Genomic DNA, 23,874 nt, shown 5'->3' with positions numbered 1-23,874 from the left:
TTTTGTAAACAAAGTCACATTTATTGCTCGATCTAGATGAAATTTTGCACAAGTAATTTGTTTGACCCAAGGATCAACCCTATTGGAGATAATTGGTCAAAATTTCGATATGGCTCCCATATGTATCTTCGTTCGATTTGCTTTATATTGTGCACCAAACGTGTAATATCAGCCCAAATAGTATGGAATTTTGCACATACGACCAGATTAGGCCTTAAAATAAGTATGCCAAATTTTATCGGAATCGGTTTAGATATAGCTATAGCTCCCATATGTATTGTTCATCCGGTTTGTTTTATTTGTTCTCCGCAACCTTAATTTGCACTTTGTAACAACGATATTCGAAGAGATATGTATATCAAATACTTTCACTAAGCTTAGAATAAATGTTCATATTCCGTAGGAGGATTATCATGTATAACAGTAACGATTCAATATCCCATTGCTGTTACACTACTGTGTGTTTGACGTCGCATGTTAGTGTGTTGGTGCATGAGCACGGTCCCAGCAAGCATTTGGAAGTGTGTGACTCACTTCCATTTAAAGATGCCACTTCTACGACGCTTCTAATCCTATTAAATGCGATAGTATGTACATTTACAATAACAAAACTACTGTTGTCTTTTTTCTATCGTCACGTAGTTACTACTTAGTGGCACAAGAAAGTTAAAAGAAGGTGTCTCGTGTGCAGACACTATCTAGTGACTGCCGTCGGATAAAACAGTGATAGTTTGCCATTATTTACGAATTGAACATAAATAAGACTTTATTCTATCTGAGGAATATAAGACACTGTGGCGCAGTGGTAAGCATGCCAGCTTTGCTCTCTGAACACCTCGGTTCGATTCCCAATCCAGGCATCACATTTTTAAAACGAAAAAAAATGTTTGAGCATTTCATCTAATAAGTAATAGTTATATGCAAATGAAAATTGGAAAAACAGACAATAACAATAAAAATAAAAAAATAAATGCTTAAGTCTGGAGTAAAAAAAATTTTTTTTTTTTTGTTTTTTCACTTCCAATAACTATCGAGGAAGTGGCTTCCACGATCATTAGAAATCTATCGCGGGCGTGGTTCATCTCTTCCCGAAGGATGCTCCTTCCGGGGTGAGAAAGCGATATCAAACGCGATGATTTCTATCGCTTAGGCGTGACTTCTTAGTGATTTGGGGGATAGTTTTTGCTTGCTGGGGTATTTCTTGTTATTTGTCATTGTGTCGTTGTCGTTTTATGCTTGAAGAGCCCATCACTCACACACTTGCAAACAACTACACGCACACACTCACAAATCCACTACCCATCAATAGCCTGCACTCAAAATAGTTTTTCTGAATCGATCTGAAACTTAAATTTAGTTGCTGTCTTTAGTTCGTCGTTGCAAGTTGTTCCTTAGTTAGAAAACATTAAATCGAAATTGATTGCAAACAAAATCCAACAAAACAAAAAAAAAAATTAAAACACAACACCTTCACACAAAATTATATTTAAATAAATTTAAATTAAATATATATTAACGCGTAGCGGTTCTATTTGATAACAAAATATTATCATTTTATTAACAACAAAATAAATAAACAAAGAAAAGGTGGAGAAATTATTTATGTTACATGAAACACACATAATTAAAAAATAAATATTGAAGCACAAATATATAACATAACCAAAAAAAAAAAATAAATAAATAAAAAAATCCCCTTACAACCATACATTATCATCTAGGATAAACAAGGAATTAAGTCAAGGAAAATATTAATTATGGAATACCATTTCTTAACAAGGTGTGTTGAATTTATTTTTTAAAATATTTTGAGAATAATTTTGAAATTAATATCAAAAATTTTGGAAACTTGGACATTTATATAATGTAAACATAAAACCTAATTATTATGTTTTGGCACATAATCAATATATGGTTAACCAATACAGTTTAAAAAAGTTGTCGGGAGGAACAGAAGTTCGGATTTGTTTAATTCCCATCATAATTGATATATTTTTTAATGGCACGTCGAGGATAGTTTGGAGATAATCATATACATTATATTTACAATCATTTCTGAACCACTTTACATAAGCGGAATTTGTATTTTAACTATCTAAACGTTGGCAATCGGTAGAACGTGATCAGTAAAAAAATCTTAGATGACCTCGCAATTTTCGTCCGTCTTTTGAAATCACTCTGTATTTCAATCGAATTGAGTTAGGAAATTACAAATTTGAACCCATGTGCCTTTTGTCTGCAGGCTAGTCATGTTTAAAGGCGGTTTTCTTATAGCCTCAATTTAATGGTACTCTTTCGACATTCGGTATTCTTCAGCGTAATTACTTTAAATGGATTCGAAAAGGCAAAAGAATTGTATATAAAGGCTTACGTTTTGCCTTATTCCCCATATGACATTATCAACCGATAATCGGAATCTTGGGGTTTTTCGATACTTTTTGCAATGGATTTGTGTGAAATATGGAGTTAAAAGGACATTTTCTATATAAGTCCACTTTTTTTACATGGCGCTCCCATATAATTTAAAATGAAAAGGTAGGGGTCTGACATTTAAAATATTTGCGGTTGAAGAAAATTATTTTTTGTTCTGTGGCTTGTTTTTTCAGCGGATTCGTTTTAAGTGTAATAAAAAGATTTGTTCGGCAATTATTTGTGGACATTCTGTTGTTAACAAATTCAGCGAAAAGGAACACTTGGACTTAAATATAAGAAGCAAAAGCCTTGAGTGAAAGCTTTATTAAAAAAGCAATACTACCTGATCGTCGTATATCAATGCTTTCTCAACAACATTCTCAAAAACATTTTTTTTAAATTCCCTATTTGAGGTTCGTTTTCACCCCTCTGGCAGAAGATTGGAGAAAATCTCAATTTCGTGATTTTTATCACTAATATCTTCGGCATAATTTTGGAAAGGCACGAGTGTAGGCTATAATTTGGTCTGTAGATTTTAATACACCATAATGGGTCCACTTTCGACTTTTTAGAGATTTTTCAAAAAGTTCCGGTAAAAAAATACTAATTTTCCTTTATTGCTCCGGAACCGGTTCAACCAACACCACATTTTGGTTTCGAAGAACCGGATAAAACCCGGACATTGTATCCGAATTTTAGGGTCGAATAACAGAGTAACCGGGAACTTCCCCCATTAAAAAATTACATTCCCGTAGTCAGAATAAAAATACCTACATGCGCTACAATCAAATATGATATTAGAATTCGATTCTTTGATACCCTTTGGAAATTCATTTTGTAACCATTCTTGGGTGCCGCGTGCTGAGTGCGACGGTGCTGAGTCCTGTTGGAATGTCCAAGGTCTGCTGCCAAAACTGTTTGCGTGTCCAAGGCTTTAATTCACCCTCCAGAATATTTTCGCTATAATATTCGGCATTTATTCTGATGCCACGGTCGATAATTACGACGTCTATTTTCTTTCTGTTGCGGTGTAAGTTCTTGCACTTTTTTGAATTTCAATGGCTCATTTCAACATTTGCCGAATGGAATATTGCGATATGTTCAGCTCACGAGCCATTTTTCGGCCACTGCGACGCGGGTTTCGATCAAGTCGCTTCTTTACTTTGCGAACCATTTCTGCTAATGTTACTATTTTCTTCCGCCCACTTCATTGACCTCAGGCTACCAGTATGACGATAACGAACGATGATACGAGACACAAAAGATTTATTCACATTTAAATGCTGGAGTGCTCTAACGATAGCCACTTGTGGGTTTCCAGCCAAATATAAAGAAATCACACCATCACGTTTGAATTCCATCACGAATAACTTTTTCCGGAAAATTCTCACCAAAATGCAAAATTGATTACATTTGACCAAAGTCATTATTTTAATTTGTTCTTTAATACGGGCAAGTTTTTGAATTCAATATTTTTTTTAAATCTAACAAGTGAATCGACGTAAAGTTCAGGAGAAATTTCAAAAAGATAATTTATATCTAAAATTAAAATTTTTTGGTGCACGTTTATTTTGGCATTTTATTCTCACTTATTTATCAGTTCTATAAAAAAACCAGTAAAGAAAGTCCTAAAGTCGGGCGGGGCCGATTTTATGATACCCTACACCACTTTGCTAATTTAGTTGAGCTCCACTTAATAATTAAAAGTTTTTATGGGAGAATTCAATCATACACGCTATGATTATAATTATAATTTAAAATTCAAAGGACTAAATATGCCGAAGCATTTGTATCTTTTAAATTCGGACTTGTATTGCCCATTTGGTGCGAAGTTAATTTGAAATCGGATAAAAATATGTATGGGAACTGTATCCAAATCTGAACCGATCTCGATAAAATTTGGCAAAGATATTTCTGAGCTGTATTTGATATATTTCCCTGATTATCGTTGTTACGGAGTGCATATTACGGCTGTGGGTAACAAATACAATAAATCGGATGAACAATATATATGGGAGCTATAACTATATCTGAACCGATCTTCAAATTTGGCATACTACCTTCTAGACTAAATTCGGTCGTATGTGCCAAATTCCATCCCATTTGGACAAATATTAGACGTTTGGTGCACAATAAATGGTAAATCGGACGAAGTTATATATGGGAGCTATATCCAAATCTGAACCGATCTCGATAAAATTTAGCAAAGGTATTTCTGAGCTGCATTTGATATATTTCCCCAAATATTGTTGTTACAGAGTGCATATTACGGCTGCGGAGGACAAAAATAACAAATCGGATGAACAATATATATGGGGGCTATAGCTATATCTGAACCGATTTCGATCAAATTTGGCATACATATTTTCAGGCCTAATTTGGGTGCAAAATGCAAAAAAAAAATGCAAAATTCCATACAATTCGGGCTGATATTACACGTTTGGTGCACAATAAAAGGCAAATCGGACGAAGATATATATGGGAGCTATATCTAAATTTTGACCGATTATCTCCAATTTCAAGAGGGTTCGTCCTTGGGCCAAACAAATGATCTGGATCGTTTCCTTTTGCCTGTTACAAACAAATGCACAAAGACATAATACCCTGACCACCTTGTGGTGTAGGGTATAATTAAAATTTTTGGTGCACGTTTATTTTGGCATTTTATTCTCACTTATTTATCGGTGCTATAAAAAAAGATACAGTCGAAGGAAAAAAAAACCTTAATTTGAATAAACTTTTAGTGACTGCCTGTGATACATTTTTTTTAATTACCTGGCCATAAGGCTTCCTTCATATGCCAACATCCGTAATATACTAAATGTTAGTCTGTTCAATAAAAAATATGTATTTAAAACCGCCAAATTGCCCATTGCTGGTGGTCTACCGTTATATTTAAGATATATCAAAACTTCGAACTGTATTGAAAACAGACAGACGGACATGACAAACTATTTGTTTGATTTGACTTTATGAATATTTCTCTCGTAACAAAATAATGCATATGAAAATAATGACATATTTTTCGGGATGACACCTTTTTGATTTCGAACTATTTGAAATTGCAAATAGAATAATTCGAAATACAAATGGAAGAATTCGAATTACAATAAAAATAATCGAATTAAAACTGAAATAATTCCATTTAATTCAAAATTATTCTTTTTATAATTTCAAATAGTTTGAATTACAAATGAAATCATTGGAATTGTCGAATGATTCGAATCAAAAGAATTCTCAAATTACATTTAAAATGTTTGGAAATACATCTGAAGAAGGTAAAGAAGTAAGTAATGTTTATAAAAACCAAATTTAAAAGCAATACTTTTTAATACAAACGATTCAAGTCAAAGTTGTTTTGCAAAAGAAAGTGGTTAATCAACACAGAATCTAGTATATCTGTCTGTTGGGTCTCCGACAATTTATGTTATGACCATTAAAAATTGAATAGGATAAGTGCTTAGTTTAGCATGTCCCAGTAGTCTGCCTTTTTATACCCACCACCATAAATAGTATGGAGGGTATATTAAGTTCGTCATTACGTTTGTAACTCATCGAAATAATAATTTTAGACCCAACAAAATATATATATTCTTGATCAGCGTATAATTCTAAGAAGATTTAGCCCTGTGCGTCTGTTCGTCCGTCCATCTGTTGTAATCACGCTAAGATAGGAAGCTTTAATTTTGCACAGATCTGTCTTTTGTCCGCAGGCAGGTCAAGTTCGAAGATGGGCTATATCGGTCCACGATATCGTATAGCCTTCATATAACGGTAGCCCTCGATATTGGGTATTTGGATGATTTTAGCCACATTTTTCAATCAAATTGTCTGAAATCCCACACAAAGAGTTCCTTGTGAGCACTTTATCCACGGAAAGAGAGTTGTCTATATAGGTCCACGATATCGTATAGCCCCCATATAACGGTACCCCCTCGATTTTCGGTATTTTGATGATTTTAGCCACATTTTTCAACAGAATTGTCTGAAATCCCACACAAGGAGTTCCTTGTGAGTACTTTATCCCCTGAAAGAGAATTGTCTATATCGGTCCACGATATCGTATAGCCCCCATATAACGGTAGCCCTCGATATTCGGTATTTTGATGATTTTAGCCACTTTTCAACAGAATTTTCTGAAATTACACAAGGTGTTCTTTGTGAGCACTTAGCACCGGAAAGAGAATTGTGTATATAGGTCCACGATATCGTATAGCCCCCATATAATGCTACCGCCAATATTCGGTATTTTGATGATTTTAGCCACATTTTTCAACGGAATTGTCTGAAATTCCACACAAGAAGTTCTGTGCGAGTACTTTACCCCCAGACATATAGGTCCACAATATATGTCTATATAGGTCCACAATAACATATATCCCCCCAATATATCGGCACTTTCCGATATTCGGTATTTTTTAGATTTTAACAGAATTTTTAATGGAGTTTAGTTTTTGAAAATTTTCTAATTCGTTCCAAATGGTGGAGGGTATTAAAAATTCGACCCGGCCGAACTTACTGCTTTTTTACTTGTTCAAACTCAAATACCTTAGAATTGTTATACCCTACAACTTATATGTGTATTATAAGTTGGTAGGGCCAAAAATTACCTCGAAATATTGGTCCAAAACATAGGATGTTGCACATGGATCTTCCTATCTCGCCGAGCTGAATTGATCCAGCTATTTGTGTCCGTCCATCTGTGCGTCTTTCCATTTTAATTTGTAATCACCCTACATATCGCAACTATAGCCCGTTTCGCTCGAAATTCGGTATAAGGTTAAGTTCGAAATAGAAACTTATTATTTTTCATGATGATCGCAGTATATTTAGGGTTTAAAAAGGACCAAAAACCTGAAAAAGTCTATATTATGCAGTCGTCCTAAAGTTCTCAGCTAAGGCCCAATAGACATGGAATTTTTTTATGAGGGTATTGAATGTTTTATGATGTTTTTTTTAGAGATCGTATGGTTCGTAGAGAACGTGTTTGGTTCGAGATCTATGATAATTATTCGAAAAGGGGAGCAATTATGTTGTCAACATGGGGTTTTTTCTTAGGGAAATTTTCATTGTAGTCAAAAGTCTTTGCTTACTTATTATATCTAAATATGAAAATAAACTAATATTGGATTCGAAGATGTTGTCAGCTAAAATTGTGTATAATTTCGCTGAAAAATAATGTTATTTTTTTATTATATATCTTTTTGAATTATATATCTATAAACTCATATCACTTGCAATTTAAAATGTTCAAAAATAATGTTGAATCAGTTTTATTAAATAACAAGAAAAAAAAAAACATTAAGTTCGGCCGGGCCCAACTTTTAATACCCTCCAACTTAGGGTAAGGGAAACATTAGAATAAATGTGGCAAAAACCATTAAAATGCCGAATATCGGGAGGTACCGTTATATGGGTACCTACACATGCAATGTTTCACCAAAGAAGCTAGAACCCATTATGACCTACAACTACCAATTTTTAGACATATCCGTGAAGAAATGTGTCAAAAATCATCAAAATACCGAATATTGGGAGGTACCGTTATATGGGGGCTATACCAAAAAGTGGACCTATAATTACAATTAACAACAACATGCAATGTTTTGCCACACGAACTAGGACCCATTATGACCCACAAATGCCTTTGGGTAAAGAAAAACCTTATATGTGAATTCGAACGTGTTCCACTTTAAACTACAAATACCAGTAAGACCGTTTAAATAATGCTGTTAAACTATTCAAAGAAATATAAAGTGGGTTGTGGCCGTTGTATGGGGGCAATACCAAAACAGAACCTCCAAAGACAATTTTATGCTTCAAGGATTGTCATCTACCATATCTTATTAAATACCACATTTGAAACAATTTCGTATCGAGTACCGATGGGTACAGTTATATATGCGCTATAAGAAAACTTGGACCTAAATTTTCAATGTTCTGCCGTAGGAGTTAGAACCCATTATGAACTGCAAATACCATTTTTTAAACAAATCCGTAGAAAAATGTTGCAAAAATCGTCAAAAAACCGACTATAAGGAGATATCGTTATATGGGGGCTATACCAAAACGTGGATCTATATATGCCAGGTTCCGCCACCGGAGCTAGATCCCATTACGAAATACAAATACCAGTTTCTGGACAAATCCGTGTAAAAATTTGGCAACAATCATAAAGATACCGAATATCATGAGGCACCGTTATATGGGGGCTTTACAAAAAAAGTGGACCTATACATAAAATGTTTCAACACTAGAGCTAGAACCCATTAGTACCATTAGATACCAATTTTTTGACAAATCCGTGTAAAAATATGGTAAAAATCATCAAAATACCGAATATCGAGAGGTACCGTTATATGGGGGCTATACAAAATCGTGGACCTATACATACAATGTTTCGTCACCAGAGCTAGAACCCATTATGACAAAGAAATACAAATTTTTTCACAAATACGTGGAAAAATATGGGAAAATCATAAAAATACCGAATATAAAGAGATACCGTTATATGGGGGCTATACAAAAAAGTGGACCTATACGCACAATGTTTCGACACCAGAGCTAGAACCCATTAGGACCATTAAATACCAATTTTTAGACAAATTCGTGTAAAAATGTGGCACAAATCATTAAAATACCAAATATAGGGAGGTACCGTTATATGGGGGCTATACAAAATCGTGAACCTATACGTACAATGCTTCGCCATGGGAGCTAGAAAAATCCGTGAAAGAATATGGCGAAATTCATAAAAATACCGAATATCGGGAGGTACCATTATATTGGGGCTATACCAAAATGTGAATCTATACATATGCCAGGTTCCGCAACCAGAGCTAAAACCTATTACGAAATACGAATTCCAATTTTTGGATAAATCCGTAGAAAAATGTGGCAAAAATCATCAAAATAACGAATATTGGGATGTACTGTTATATGGCGGCTATTACAAAACGTGAATCGATATATCTCATTTTCAATACCAACCATCCTAAACACAATACAAATCGGTCTGCCAAATTTTGAAGCCCTACGTCAAATAATGTGCTCTGTATCGTGATTTCAACAGACTGACGGATAGACAGACAGACAGACGGATATCTTTAAATCGACCGAGAATTGTATGCTGAATATGAATATTTTTATGCGGTCTACAATAAATATTTAGGGATGTTACAAACGAAATGGCAATGTTAATATATCCTCCTTTTCAAGGTGGAGGGTATAATAATTACAAGTAGTTTATTTAGTTTTAAGAATAAGCAATATGGCAAATTCTGTTTTTTTTTTTTTTTTTTTTGATTATCTACATACCTCTGTCTACATACCAGTATTAACAATTTATTTTTTCTATTTTGTTTACAGTTCAACACAAATAACAAATTATGAAACGTAAAAAGTATCACATTTTACATCGATCCCAACAACAAACTGTAAGACTACAACAACCTGCTAAAGGAGTCATGTCATGGGATTGCTATATAAAAGTTCCAAACTCTTGAAAATAATTCTGGGTAAGTTGGTAAATAAAAAAAAACGAAACATCAAAAAAATGTTTTTTGAATTCTGGTATCGAGTTTAAATTGCAGGGAATATTTATTCAGACTTCAAATTACATACTTAATTTTGATTTAAAAAACAATAAAGGTTTTTGTACCTTCTGCGCATAAGGCCTGATGTTTTGAAAGAAAAAAAGTGTGGCCTTGGAAAATATTCACAGAAAAATGTATATGTATCTAAATTATCAGATAGGAATTTCTCATCGTTGCCTTCATCTAATGCAATTTCATTAGTTAAATTTCAAAATACCTATCTATAACTATAAAATAACATAATTTGCGTTGAATATAAAATTAAGTTTATTGCAGTGTATTTTCTTTTAAATATGTTACACCAAAAACCTCCCTTCCAATACAATTTTTCTAGTTAAAGGCTTTAACCCAATAGAATATCGATTTTCTGTCAGGGAGAGTGAGAGAGAAGGTGTGAGTATTTCTCTTTGCTAGTTGAGTTTTCAATACAACATATTGGAAACAACAACAACAGCTAAGAGAACTACCACTTCAACAAAATGACGTTGTGCCAATGCTCAATGGGCAAAAGGGGCGGAGTTTAATGTGTTCACACAGTGTTTCAAACATCACATTGAAATGAAAGCAAACAAAAATATTTCTTTTTGGTAGAAAAATTAGAGAAAACTGTTAATTAAATTTTATTTGAAAGTAATTTGATTTCACGCATGTAGTTAGAAAGATTTAAATCTGAATAAAATCTCCAATGACGTGATATGAAGATCAAAATGTTGTTACGACTCCTTTCATGTTAATCAATATAAACTCGGAATTTTTCTGGCCAAACTCAAGTTTTCGGCAGACGGTTTGATTTGTCATTGAATTTGCAACAATATTTGTCTAAGGTCTCATAAACTCCATTAATTCTAGCCGACTTAGCTTTACCCGTCTGCATGTCTATCTTTTGAAATCAATAGAACTATGGGTTTAAATGTATTTTGAATTCTTTAGCCACAACTGCCAAAAAAACTAATTTTCATTTTGACGGAAACCTTTTGTAGCCATTCAATATAATGTACTTAGTTTTGAAGGATCTAGCTCGATTATTTTGAAGGAACAAACAAAATCCCAAACCAACAAAGAACGGACAAAAGTCGGGCGGCGCGACTTCGTCGATTTCCACTAATCAAATATCATTTAACTTTAAAAATACTTAAATAAAATTCGACTTAAATTAAATATATTGGAGCTACAGCTATATCATTAAAATTGCTAGACATATTCCTCCCATGTGCGCTAAAATTCATTTGATTCGGACTAATATTATGCGTTTGGAGCACAATAATTACGAAATCGGACAACACTATATACGGGATCTGTATCCAAATCTGATTCGGTCTCGATGAAATTTGGCAGAGATCTTTTTGGAGTATATACCATATCTGGTTTCAAACATTATTGTTGTGGAGTGCATGTTACGAATGTGAGAGAATTAAACCCCAAATCGGATGAGCTATATCTAAATCTGAACCGACAAAATTACTAGACATACTTCTGGACGGAACCAGGCCGTGTGCGCTAATATTCATTTGATTCGGACTGATATTACACAATTGGTGCACAATTCTTATGAAATCGAGTGGCCCTATACATGGGAGCTATATCCAAATTTGATCCGGTTATCACCAATTTCAATAAAGTTTGTCCTTGGGCCAGACAAATGATTTGTCCAAAATTGAATTTCAATCAGACAATAAATGGGATCTGTACTTTGTTCACAATAATACATGGACAAAGGGGCAGACGGACAGACATGCATAAATCGACTTAGAATGTGATTCTATAAAGATCATGAAAATGATCTATGGGTCCATTTCTTTTCCTTTCCCCTGTACCACACTGTGGAGTAGAGTATGAAAATTCTGGAATTAGGCGAAATTAAATGGAAATCTAGGCCAAAACTTACCAGTAAAGAAATGCCCAAAGTCAATTGGTATATATCCAAATCTGAACCGATCGATAAAATCGATATCGATGTTACAGAGTGCATATTACGGCTGTGAAGGACCAAAATAACAAAACCGATTTCCTCCAAATTTGCTTAATATTGTCGTATGTGCAAAATTCCATCCTATTTGGGCTATTATTACACAATAACACAATAAAATCGAATAGGACGAAGATATATATGGGAGCTATATCTAAATTTTGATCGATGCCCTGACCTTTGTTGACTTGATCTAATAACAAATAATATTAAGTTCATTTGTATAGAGTATTTCTTCTTTTGATACCATCGGCCTTAAACAAGATTTTATGATATTTTCAGGCGTCTACTCAAGAAAAGCTCGAGGAAAAATTGATCAAAAAATAATTAGGGAATATTGGAACATTTACGCAAATATATTTTTGATACTCTTACTTACACTTATAGTAAAATTTGATGCAGAATATTTTTGTCTTTGAAGTCATCCTTCTAAAATGGTGCTTTGTAGGAGATTTTTGCATAAACTCAAATAAAGTAAGGCTTTTACTCTTAGACTCTGGACGTCTTTGTGGACCTACAGTAGAATTTTAAGACAAATAATTTTGTAGAATATTTTGAAACAGGATAGTTTAAAATGAGTTTTTAACCATATTTTATAAAAAGGACCAAAACATCCCTTTGACGACTCGCTTGAGTGTTAAAATATTAAAAATAACAAAATATTTATTTGGTTTTTATATGCATTGTTGCCGAAGACATAATATACCCAAAATGTACGAATTCCGAAGATTATTCCGAAAAGAAGTAAGGAACTTGACCCCCTATTTTGATTACTTTTTTATATAAACTTTCAAAACGCCGATACACGGGTTTTCTTTTTTAGCTCTACATTCATAATCTGCTTCAATTTCACCGTAATTATTGAAAAAAAAAATTGAATTTTGTTTTTGCATATTGTAATTTAAAATTATTTCGATGAGTTACAAATGTATGACATGATAAAATTTAAGACAAAAATATGAAAAAAGTAATATTTAACCAACCATTTAGAATTTAAAGCTTCCAACGAACTAATTTAATTTCACGCTCTACATTCAATTGATTATCAGACGATGAAGACTTCAAAATAAACTTTTAATATTCAAACATTGGGTTAGTTGTACCCCGCCACCACCATCAAAAAATAACTCGAAAAACAAAGAAAACTAGGTAATCAAAGTATGTGTGTGTGTAAAAAGTTTCTTATCATTTTAATAAAAATAAGGCTTCTTCTTAATAACTCAATTTAATATTCAATCTGACAAAGTTGTAAATATAAACTCACGAAATAAATATTAAAGTACACCACCAAAGTCACCATGTTACAGGTGGTTGGAATTGAATGATTTAAGGGATGCTTTTTTTACAGGATTTTGATTATTTCAGTCCGCTTTTTGATACAGAGAGAGAGAGAGAGAGAGAAGAGAGATTTGTTTATAACTGATTTGTATTTCTTTCTATTACGCAGATTCCCTGGAAGATCAAGAGGGTGGAGCTATGTACATATCGTGCGATGTCTCAAATGGAGGTCCTGTGGAACCTGAAACGGGTTATGTTCCCAATAATCCATTATTCGGTTTGGCGTTGGATAGTCCACAGGTAAATAAATCACCGTGATTTTAGAACGGTACTATTTTTGTACGGTACAATTGTCTACTTTCTCAATAATTTCCGACGGGAAAAGTACAAAAAAAAACGCCATCGTTGATGTCATTTGAAACAAAATCAAAGAAACTTAAAGACAAATCAAGTATTTCGTAATGAAAAAATATGGACATTTTAAAAAATGTGATTGTTAATTTAAAAAATAATCAATTAAAATCGAAAAAAGGGATTTTGGTGATAAACAATTATAATTGATATTTATGTGGAAAAAAGACTGTTTAATATGTAAGGTTATAAACAACATATATTAAAATGAGAAGATTTTGATTTAGTTCAATATTAACCTTGAAATAATTTCAAATAACCTCCCCCACGAGATAAGGAAAACCTTTCAAAAAGAAAGGATCGGGAATAAATATTATGTCCACTTCCATTTTCGCTTGTGAAATCGGTTTGAAAAAAGTCTTAAAAATGCCGTAAAGACGATGGTACCGGTTTCCTGCTAAAGTGGTTGTCAAACAGTCGAATTTCAAAATACACAATTAAAAAAGCAGCAGGCCGATACCCTTCACCATTTGGAAGGAACTTGAAAATTGTGGGTCTAACATGAGTATTTTGAGGAGTTACAAACGGAATGACAAAGTTAATATACCCTTCATAAAATGGTAGAGGGTATAAAAAGATCTGCTGAAAAATACAGTGTGAAAAAAATAACAGCAACAAAGTCAAACGTAAACCATAATTTTTACATTTTTGTTTTAAATTTTATTGAATGAAAGCAAAAAATGTGGAAAATAGCATCAAATTTTAGAATAAGTTAAGATTTGTTCGAATTGGTCAGCTTTGGCACGAATTATGGCCTTCAAACGAATAAAACCGTCACACGCTGCCCGAATGTTGCTCTGCGGTATTTTGGACCATTCCCGGCGAAGCGCTTGCTTGAGGTGATTTAGAGTTGTTCGAATAGGTCACCATTGGCACGAATTGTGGCCTTCAAGCGGTCAATGGAACCGTCACAAGCTGCCCGAATGTTGCTCTGCGGTATTTTGGCCCATTCCCGACGAAGCGCTTGCTTGAGGTGATAGGTATTTATTGGTATTTTTAGTGTCAACGTTGCTTTTCAAAATACTCCAGCCACAATAGTCCAATGGATTGGTATCCGAAGATTTTGGTGGTCATTGTGCACTGGTAATGAAGCCAGGAACCTCATTTTTTAACTATTCTTGGGTGGCATGTGCTGAGTCCTGTTGGAATGTCCAAGGTCTGCGACCAAAATGTTTGTGTGCCCAAGGCTTTTATACACCCTCCAGAATATTTTCGCGATAATATTCGCATTTATTCGAGCGGAGAGAGACCATCGGTTGTTATGGCGGCCCACACCATCACTATGGTCGGCGCTTGAGTTCTGATGGCCAACCGAAGGTACAAATCAGCTGACCTCTTTGGCAAGTAAACACGACTTGATCGAAACCCGCGTCGAACATCGCTAAATCGACATATAATTTTATGCTGATCAACAATACAAACGGAATGACAAACTTAATATACCGTCCGTACTATGATGGAGGGTATAAAAAATAAATTATGTTTGCTCTGAAAACCTAAAAACAAAATGCGCGTTTGTTAAAAATACTGCAATAATCCAATATAAATAACCAACGTGAGAACCGGATAGTCTATTTTCGAAGCAGTTATCCTAGACATTTATTTCTAAATATTTATTAAATTTCGCAACTGTTTTTTAAATATTGAAAATTTAAGGTTTTTGAAAAAATATGCATCTAGAAAAAAATTGGGAACGCAGAAAAAAGTATCTGAACTTATAACGCGTTTAAGCGGATTAACCGTGATTGTTGAGTTGACCATTTCAGAGTTTTATACAAATTCATAATTCTCTACTGTACTATTAAATGCCACACATTTCGAAAATCATTTAAAACTAATTTCAATCATTTCAATATTTTTATTACAGCAAGAGTGTGCTGCCGCATCCTGTATTGGGTGTCTATCGTGTCAAGGTAATACCGTCTTGCCGCTATCCTCATTGCCAACCAACGATTTCGATTGTGGTTCCTGTTTCGATCCAATCGTTACCGTCGATTTAGGTGGTGGCGGTGGACCTGCACAAAATAATTCACAAGTGATACTGAACAGCACTGGCAGTGGTGTTGGTGGCAATACTTGCACATCAAACTATTGGTCCACCGACGAGATGGCATCGACATTTCCAGGACTGCCAGCTTTAGACATCGATCCCCTACCCAGCCTCTTCCCCTTCTCACCATGTGGTGCATCATATAATTTCTCCGCAAATCCTCATCATCAAGCTTCACTCTCGTACACCGTACATCCCCATCAAATGTTAATATCGCCAAATAGTCATCAGCAAACAACCTCAGCCGTAACCTCAGCGTCCGCATCCTCAACGCCCGTATCCGGACAACATTCGTCGTCGCTATCGCACAGTAATGCATTGAATGCGTCATCCGCCGTGGCGTCCCAGCCATGCTATTACGATCCGATCAATGTAGCGGGAGGTGGTATTTCGAACACAACGGCGGGCAACTCGTGTGCCTTACAGCACATGAATACACAAACAGGTGCTAGTGGAGCCGGTGCCGCAGCTGCTGCTCTATACCCCAGTATGAGTGTTAATGTCAGTATGAATATGACAATGCATGGTTATGGTGCTACCGATGCTACAATGCCCATGCAGTGTTCTCAGGTAGGTTCATCAATGCAAACGAGAAAAAACACAAATGGGAATGATTTTAATTTGACTCAATTTACTTTTTCCAGATGCAATGGACTCCCACAAATTCATCATCGGCCGTCAATGTCTTATATCCTCCATTGCTAAGTCCCTCCCATTACCCGGGTGCGGCAACTTATTCCTTTACAGCGGATTTTCGCTCACCTTCCTTGCAATCGAATCAAAATCAAAACCACAGCAATATGTTGTCCTCCATGCCTGCAGAGTCCCTCGAAAAGGACACATCTCCCTCACCAATGCCACCAACGGATGCTATCTCACCAAAAAGTTTCTATGCCAGCACACAAATGGGACAGAGCTACTCCCCACCCACCAAAAGTCCAACACTATTCACACAAATACGTGACACAAAACCCTACAATCAATTGACCGGCTTGCCGATGACATCCGGTGTGGCTAGCGGCTATGAGGATGAGGACAGCAATGAAGAGGGTTCCGAATCAAAACCGAATCTATGTCGGTTGTGTGGCAAAACTTATGCCCGACCCAGTACATTGAAAACCCATTTGCGAACACATTCCGGCGAACGGCCATATCGTTGTCCGGACTGTAATAAGAGTTTCTCCCAGGCCGCCAATCTCACAGCTCATGTACGCACACATACTGGTCAAAAGCCATTCCGTTGCCCTATTTGTGATAGACGTTTTTCACAAAGTTCCAGTGTCACTACGCACATGAGAACCCACTCGGGTGAGCGTCCCTATCGATGTTCAGCCTGCAAGAAATCCTTTTCGGATAGTTCGACGTTAACGAAGCATTTGAGGATACATAGCGGCGAGAAACCGTATCAGTGTAAACTGTGTTTGCTAAGGTGAGCTTATAGCATTTACTCTGTTCCAAGGGGCTAGTAGGATTGTAATTTTTCTTCGATATCATAAAGGATAACTCGGTTATTACAGTTCTGGAACAGAACAATTGTTAGCAAAAATAGAGATTCGGTAATTTATTTTTCAGGCCTCCAGAGCTATGAACATATTTTTTTTTAAATATGTTTATAAGGAGTTCCAAGACTAGTTATAAATTTTCTTAGCAATATTTTTTGTTATGCTATGTAGTTATGGATTTTTATTTCTCTTTCGAGATGGTTAAGAAAGAAAGTTATTGGGATTTTTTAAACACCGAAACCCATCCAAGTCTGACATAAGTTCTACCAGCAAATCTTTTTCACGCCAGAATTTATTTTCGTAGCGATTCCTCCAGTACATACATTACTGTTAGAATGACGGGTTAATTGACGTTGAGATACCAACTACTATTTGGCTGCACACCGACATCCACGACTCAAACTGAGCTTGGATGGGAAGTCAGTTGAATTTTCAAATTTTATACCCACCACCATACATAGTATGGGAGGTATATTAAGTTCGTCATTCTGTTTGTAACTCATCGAAATAAAAATTTTAGACCTAACAAAGTATATACAGGGTGAGATGAAAAAACTGCAACCAACTTCAGACTGCTGTCATTTCTAAGCCACTCGTCCGACAGCTGTTTCCAGTGACAGCTATCGTTAGAGCACTCCAGCATTTAAATGTGAATAAATCTTTTGTGTCTCGTTCCATCGTTCGTTACCGTGATACTGGTAGCGTAGCCCAACGTCAAGGAAATGGACGGAAGAAACAGCAACCTCAGTAGAAATGGTTCGAAAAGTAAAGAATCGACTTGATCGAAACCCGCGTCGCAGTGGCCGAAAAATGGCTCGTGAACTGAACATATCGCAATATTGCATTCGGCAAATATTGAAAAATGAGCTCGGGGTAAAGCCATTGAAATTCCAAAATGTGCAAGAACTTACACTGCAACAGACAGAAAATAGACTCAAAAGAGCTAAAGAGTTGCTTCGCTTGGCCGAAAGTGGTGAACTGCCAAATTTCCCCGATAAGAAAACATTCGTTGTCCAGCATTTTGTAAACAATCAAAATGATCGTGTTTACTTGCCAAAGAGGTAAACACGGTTGGCCACCAGAACTCAAGCGCCAGCCATGGTGATGGTGTGGGCCGCCATAACAGTCGATGATCACTCTCCACTCGTATTAATCGACCGTGGCATCAGAATAAATTATCGCGAAAATATTATGAAGGATGCATTAAAGCCTTAAGCACGCAAACATATTTGACCTTGGACATTCCAAAAGGACTCAGCACGCGCCACCTAAGAATGGTTACAAAACGAGGTTCCTCGCTTCATTTAAAGCGCACAATAAAATCTCCGGATACCAATCCGTTGGACTATTGATCTTTTGACTTTGTTGCAGTTTTTTTATCTCACCCTGTATATCAAGGACATGTTTAAGATAATGACTATCAAGCCACTTATCGAGGATTTTTTGGGAATATTTCTTGAGATCATAGGACCTCCGTAGAACATTAATTGTTTAATATGTTTAAACAACTATTACTTTCATTTATTATTATTTTTTTTTTTTTGTCAAGAATATTTTTGTACATTAGTCTAATACATACTTATTTTCTTTACAGATTTTCCCAGTCTGGAAATTTAAATCGGCACATGCGCGTTCATTCCACCAACAATAACGGCAGCAATTTGCTAACATGACAAAAGCCACGTGGAGGAGGTGGATTCCAACACTATCATCCCCACAATCATCCACATGCGTACGCACATCATCCTACCCATGCAGCGGCAGCTGCGGCCGCTGCTGCAGCCATACATCCAGCACATCCATTTAATGCCAGTAACTATGGCAATTATATTAACCATTCCCATGGTCATCCACATAATCATCATCAGCATGGCATCGGCGAGTATGCTACACCCGGTTCACAAAACTATTCAGGGTATTATTTGTGTGCTGCATTAAATAAGCCCAAATTGGAACGATTTTATTAGGTAGATATTTATCCGAAATACAAGAAAAAAAACACATATAATTTATATATAATACGTATAGTACTTATTTATATTCATATAAACATTTATACATACATATGCAACAATTACAAATACATATAAGAAATCAACGAATATACAATGATAAAGTGTATACAAAATAGGTGGAATTTTGATATAATGTTAATAGAACATGAGGCACGTTTACATATACCAGTTCCAGTGGATCTAAACTGTCAGTTAGGTTAAATGTGAAATCTATTGGATTTCACTTGACGTATACGCAATAGAATTGATAGTTAAAATCCGCTCGATTTTGCATATGTGTCGTTGAAATCTAAAGTGTTTAAGGGAAGTTTTAAATTCAAACCGACTCGATTAAGTGTTTCATATCCAGCGCCAAATTTGAAGCCGATATTAACTGTCTTTTATTGGAAATTGAACAACGAATTCTCAAATACTTTCAGTAGGTGAAAATGTTAATAAAGTTATTAATTCTTTTTGATATTTTTGTAATTTTTTTTAAATAAATAGGCAATCTTCATTTTATGAAATCCCTAATAATTTATTCAAATAGCGTCTAAAGCATGGTACCATGGTCTAAAAGAAAACGAATTATCTTGAGGGTTTCCGATCTAATTATACCCTACAACACTATGTGTTGATGTAACACCTCGAAATATTGTTTTCCCACATGGGAACGTATATATAGATCTTCTTATCTCGCCGTGCTGAGTCGATGTAGATATGTATGTCCGTCTGTTCATGTTAATTTGTAATCAAGCTACAGGTTTCAATTTTGCCCGATCTTCACTAAATTGAAAATGGAGGTGGGGCTGGAGCCAGAATAGAAGCCTATTGTTTTTGGAAATTAGCGCATAATGTTTAGGGGTTGAAATTGACCAAAAACTGAAAAATTTCCCGATTTTGCAATTGCTCTATAGGTCGCAATTATAGACCCATCGAAGCGGAAGTTAGCATGGGTCAAGAGCTAAGGGCTGGGCAGAATCCTTCAAATTTTGATGGTCATCGGGTAATATTTGATTAATATGTCCAACTCTAAACCGATTTCCACCAAATTTGGCAATGTGAGTGACTTCGAGAAGGATTATATTAAACAAGTAAAAAAGAAGCTAAGTTCGTCCGGGCCGAACTTCTTATACCCTCTACCATTCGGAAGGAACTTGAAAAATTTCAAAAGAAAAATCCGTCGAAAAATACCGCTCAAATGAAAACCTTTATTTGGGGGCCATACGAAGGCGTGATGCTAGATTAGTCATTTTTTTCTTCAAATACGAAATTTGAAAGAATTCCAGTGAATAATGTCAATAATATCATCAAAATACCGAATAAAGGGAGGTAACATTGTATGGGGGCTATACCAAGACGTGGACCTGCGTAGACAAGTATACATTACGAACATCAAATACAAAAATTATAATTTAGAATAATTTAGTTGAATAATGTCGCTAAAATCATGGAAATACTGAATATCTGCTAAAATGTGGGAGCTATACAAAAAGCTGGACTTATATAGACAATTCTTTTCCAGGGAGTAATGTACCCACAAGAAACTATACGATATCGTGGACCTATGTAGACAATTCTCTATATAGATAATCACAGACGATTCTATTAAAAAATGTGGCTAAAATCATCAAAATCATTGTATGGGGGCTATATTATATTGTGGACCTATATTTCAGGATGTAAAGTACTCACAGAGAACTCCTTACAGACAATTTCATTGAAAATTGTGACTAAAATCATCAAAATACCTGATATCGGAAGGTTCTGTTATACGATATCGTGGACCTATATAGACAATTCTCTTCTTGGGGGCACTCACAATGAACTCCTTGTGTGCAATTACAGACGTTCCATTAAAAAATGTGTGTAAAATCGTCAAAATACCGAATATCGGGAGGTACCGTTATGTGGGGGATATACGATATCGTGAACCTTTAGAAACATTTTAATTTCAGGGGGTAAAGTAGTCATGAAGAACTCCTTGTGTAGAATTTCAAACAATTCCATTAAAAATTTTTGCCTAAAATCATGAAAATATCGAATAGCGGGGGTACCGTTATATTGAGGTATACGATATCGTGATCTGATGTAGCTCATCTTCGAACTTGACCTGCCTGCAGACGAAATTTAGAATTTTACGCTGATCAAAAATATATTTACCTTGTTGGGTGTAAAATTATTATTTCGATGAGTTACAAACAGAATGACGAACTTAATTTACATGTAGGGTATATGTTTGGTTGAGGGTATCAAAATATATATCGGATCATTAGATATATGGATTCCAAGAAATGGAAACATTGGGTTGAACAATCCATTCTATTTAAGCTTATATTACACTTTTGGTGCAGAATAACAGTGAAATCGGATGAAGATATATATGGAAGTTACATACAAATCTAAACCGATCTCCATAAAATTTGGCAGAGGTATTAAATGAAATTGCTGCGTTTTGGACGAAAAAGTCCGAGAAGTCCTTGACGTTAAAAAATGTCGAAAAAACAAAGCAAAATGTTGCATTTGTTATAAATACATTTGAAGTTAAAAGACTCTAGCTTCTTTCGTTGGCCTTGATAATTTGCACAACTCTGCCTGAAGCTGATTCGATTTACATGCGTCAAATTGCATTTGTGCGTGTTTAGTTTAGGTGATGGCCATTTATATTAGTGGACTGTCTTATTTAAATGCTATAAGACATCGAATGAGGAAACATTCTGTTTGAGAGGTCATGATTATTGCTACAACATTTGCATTTAAATTTTCTCCAGACAATATCAGAATATCGCCGAATTTATTATTGTCTTTCTACAGCTTAATCGAGATCGTTTTTCCCTTTGCTCATTTAAAACTTTCCCAATAGAACTTTAGTAATTCAAAAAACTTTTGATTGATAATATATATGTAACAATTAGCGCTAATGCTCAAAATCGAATTGTATTTCAAAAAAGGTTCTTTTATTTAGAGTTAAGATTTGACGTAAGCCCACAAGATCTTGTACATATACCATATTATTTAAAAATTACATTTTAAAATTATATAATTGTTGAAATCTATTATTTGATCGATTATCCAGTACTAGTATAAGATAAAAAAAAGCAAAATAATTAGTATCATACATTTTACTATTCGTATTTGTCAAATTTGTAATTAAGCCTTAATTTGCAATTAAGCCTTTGTGGGAAACAACAATAAAATTTTAAATTTTAAACAACAAAAACACGCATAATACTATGAAACAAATAAGAACAAATGCAACACACAGAAGCAAATAAAAAAACAAAAACGACAACTCTAACATACGTATGTATTTGTTTTATCTTAGTGTCTTTCTATTCATTTGACTAATCTACACTATTCGTATACAAACAAGCCAATCACTCCCTACTTATATATAATAAATAATTAATATTATTCCCATTACAAAGAATATATTTTGTTAGTTTTAAGTCTGGGTGCTTCAATTGTATTTCAATTTCATTCTAACTTGAATAAACAAACAATAACAACAAAACATCACATACATCAAAGCTAGAATTTCCAATCTCTAGTCAATCTATAAGCTTAAATATATCCTTTTAAACTTTTTTTATTAATATAAAGTGTGAAACATACATACATATATAAAGAAAGATTTTAATTAATAAACAAGAAACATTCCTTTCAAATATAAAATATTCGTTTTAATTGACTGCAAAAAAATATATTTTTTATAGAATTTCGTGGTAAAAAAGTAACACTTACACCAAACCTATATTTACATTCGTAACATTTACATTCATTACATTTCGTTAAACTGTCCAATTTAGTAATCGCTGAAATCGGTACGTTATAGTTTACCGGATTTAGTAAACACAATGAATTGAAACTGTCAATTCCATGGTAGAAGAATATAGGTAGACACGTCGACACAGCTCCTGGGGCAATAAACTGTCAAACCAATTTTGGAATTGAAAATGTTGAATGAAAAACTATTTAAATTTGTAAAAATTGTTGAAAAATGCTAATTATAATAGCCTCCGAATGAGGCTATTATTTTATTAAAAATTTATTATTAAAAATCTACTTATATTTGAAAAAAAATTATATTTTTTTGACAAATCAATGCTCCCAAGCGTTGATGCATCTACCTGTATTCTTCTGCCATGGCCAATTCCATTGCATTTACGGCAAATAAATCCTCATAAAAGAGGATTTTGAAAAAATATATAACACTATTGAACACCAGAGATTATTCACCCCAGTGACAGCTATCGTTAGAGTATTTAAATGTGAATAAATCATTTGTGTCTCGTACCATCGCTCGTTACCGTGAGTATATACAGGGTGAGATGAAAAAATTGCAACCAACTTCAGACTGCTGTCATTCTAAGCCACTCATCCGAAAGCTGTTAAAATTATTCCAGTGACAGCTCATTATATTGTTTACAAGCGTACAAAAGAATTTTGGTGAGAATTTTCCAGAAAAAAAGTTATTTGTGATGGAATTTAAGCGTGATAGTGTGATTTCTTTATATTTGGCTGGAAAACCACAAGTAGCTATCGTAAAAGCACTCCAGCATTTAGATGTGAATAAATCTTTTGTGTCGTGCCATCGCCCGTTACCTGATACTGGAAGCGTAGCCCGACATCAAGGAAGTGGACGGAAGAAAACAGTGACACCAGC

The 23,874-nt window shown here is 34.7% G+C and overlaps 1 protein-coding gene across 1 annotated transcript; it reads left to right on the top strand.

Annotated features, from left to right (window-relative positions):
* The first annotated feature begins 1,378 nt into the window (after positions 1-1,378).
* LOC101899064 (protein glass) lies at positions 1,379-22,854 on the top strand. Its single transcript, XM_005184543.4, has 6 exons — positions 1,379-1,780; positions 9,781-9,929; positions 13,421-13,551; positions 15,530-16,282; positions 16,357-17,141; positions 18,809-22,854. The coding sequence occupies exons 2-6, from the start codon at positions 9,884-9,886 to the stop codon at positions 18,885-18,887; spliced, it is 1,794 nt and encodes a 597-aa protein (XP_005184600.2). The 5' UTR covers positions 1,379-1,780; positions 9,781-9,883; the 3' UTR covers positions 18,888-22,854.
* Positions 22,855-23,874: the final 1,020 nt, after the last annotated feature.

This window comes from Musca domestica, unplaced genomic scaffold (assembly GCF_030504385.1).
Source record: "Musca domestica strain aabys unplaced genomic scaffold, Musca_domestica.polishedcontigs.V.1.1 4, whole genome shotgun sequence".
Lineage (NCBI taxonomy): Eukaryota > Metazoa > Arthropoda > Insecta > Diptera > Muscidae > Musca > Musca domestica.
This window is presented reverse-complemented; position numbering and strand designations above follow the sequence as displayed.

What these genes read in the sequence shown, in the direction of transcription:
- LOC101899064 (XM_005184543.4), top strand. Translation starts at nt 9,884, where the DNA reads ATGGGATTGCTATATAAAAGTTCCAAACTCTTGAAAATAATTCTGG. An exon ending in ACTCTTGAAAATAATTCTGG is followed by an intron (nt 9,930 to 13,420) that starts GTAAGTTGGTAA and finishes TCTATTACGCAG; the next exon opens with ATTCCCTGGAAGATCAAGAG. An exon ending in TGGCGTTGGATAGTCCACAG is followed by an intron (nt 13,552 to 15,529) that starts GTAAATAAATCA and finishes TTTTTATTACAG; the next exon opens with CAAGAGTGTGCTGCCGCATC.